The sequence below is a fragment of the Mustela nigripes genome, unplaced genomic scaffold, assembly GCF_022355385.1.
Source record: "Mustela nigripes isolate SB6536 unplaced genomic scaffold, MUSNIG.SB6536 HiC_scaffold_1722, whole genome shotgun sequence".
NCBI lineage: Eukaryota > Metazoa > Chordata > Mammalia > Carnivora > Mustelidae > Mustela > Mustela nigripes.
This window is the reverse complement of record NW_026741129.1, coordinates 1,047-2,886: the sequence shown is the minus strand read 5'-3', so window position 1 is coordinate 2,886 and position 1,840 is coordinate 1,047. Positions and strand designations below refer to the sequence as shown.

Here is a 1,840-nt window from a genome sequence, read left to right as displayed (position 1 = left end):
ACCGATTGTTGCCTTGATGCATGTGAGTCCCTCAGAGACACAGGCTAAGAGAAGAACATTTTCCCAGCGAGCTCAGTAGAGCTGTGACCACAAGATGGCAGTGCACCTGTGCTGATGAAGAACGCGTGGAGGGTTCATCTTAGTGCATCTGATGGACTATATCATGGTAGCAGCCGAGCCTTTTTCTTATTGGCTGGTAGACAATGTGGGAAGTTACTCTGTTAGAGGAAAGAAGGGATGGCTTGATAAGAAAACGAGCTGAGCTGGCTGGAGGCTGCAATTCTGAACCTGAGTTTAAGTGGCAGGAACCATGAAGACATCCATGGGAGTTTTAATCATGTTCTTGTGGCTGCAGCTGAACTGTGAGTTGAGTGTTTATGGGCACCGAAGTATATTAGTGGATATTCTTCAGAACTCAAGACTGGCTTTATTTATGTTTCCTTCCACTGGTGTAGGAAAAAAGCACTCTGAAGTACAATAACCTGAAATCTCTCCTCCTTTCTTTGACCTTTTCTTTCTGCATAGGGTTCAGCCAGGGAGAGAATGTGGAGCAGCATCCTTCTACCCTGAGTGTCCAGGAGGGAAGCAGCTCTGTTATCAACTGCAGTTTTTCAGGTGGTCGTTCAGACTATTTCCCTTGGTATAAGCAAGAACTTGGAAAAGGTCTCCAGTTCCTTATATACATTCGTTCAAACATGGCCACAAAAGAAGACCAAAGACTCACAGTTTCACTGAATAGGACGGCCAAACATTTCTCCCTGCACATCAGAGACACCCAGCCTGAAGACTCAGCTGTGTACTTCTGTGCAGCAAGCACACATTGCTTCCCAGGCACCTGATGCCTGCACTCAAACCTGGGACTGGGGCAGCCCCCTCTCCTTTGACATAGACATTCAAGGATGGGCTTTGTCCTATTGTTTGTCTGTACATGGAATCTAATGTTTTATTATTTTCTAAAATTTAAATTCAGTTAGCTGTCATATAGGACATTATTTGTTTCAGGTGTGGTGTTCAGTGATTCATCTGTTGCATGCAACACCCAGTTCTTATCACATCACATGCCCTCCTTAATGCCTATCACCCAGTTATCCCAGAAGCTAATATTTTAGACATTTAAAACAAATTATATAACTATTATGATGGAGTTAACCCAAAAAGGGTTAGAGCACTTTGTTGGATGGGTAGTGCTTAATGGATTCTTGTGGATTTAATAACATTTTATTTTTGAAATTCAGGCATTGAGGAACTCTACATTTGCTTTTGAGATTCCTCTCCTATAAATAACTCATCAGTACCAGTTTCACAGTTCTTATTATTGGCAATCACTTAAATATTGTGTTCCATAAGGAGCGATTATGATTTTCTGATTCTAAGACATTGCATGCTAAATATAGAAGGATTTAAGATGCAAATATAAATGTCATAATTCTGTAATCATGTAATATTGCTAATATTCCTTTTAGTCTCAAAAATTCTTATTATAATCAGGATCATGGTTTTTTTCACCTCATGTGTTTTGGTTTGAGTATTCCTCACTTCATCAAGTCATTACCTCAATCATCTCCCTTGTTTTAATTTTATTTTTTGTTTTCATTTAATCTGTGTCTTACAGTAGATCTGTGAGATATTTTAATTATTTTACAGTTGCATTTTCATTTTGTTCTTCTCTACTCGGGGCAAAATATCACAGCCATTTCATGTGTCTTCATCACTTTCCTGTTCAGAAATTGTGTTATGAGATTTCCGTAAGAGCTCAGGGATGGTGTGTATTATTTGTGTGTTTGAGGGAAATTAAGAAAGAGAGTCATTTGACATTGTGACCTTCAGATCAATCTCAGAA

General features: G+C 39.4%; 1 gene segment (V, D, J or C); it reads left to right on the top strand.

Moving 5' to 3' along the window:
* Nucleotides 1-268: 268 nt before the first annotated feature.
* On the top strand, nucleotides 269-847 carry LOC132008865 (T cell receptor alpha variable 13-1-like). The segment is given in 2 exon segments: nucleotides 269-362; nucleotides 526-847. Coding segments are annotated over 2 exon segments (366 nt in total).
* The last annotated feature ends 993 nt before the right edge of the window (nucleotides 848-1,840 follow it).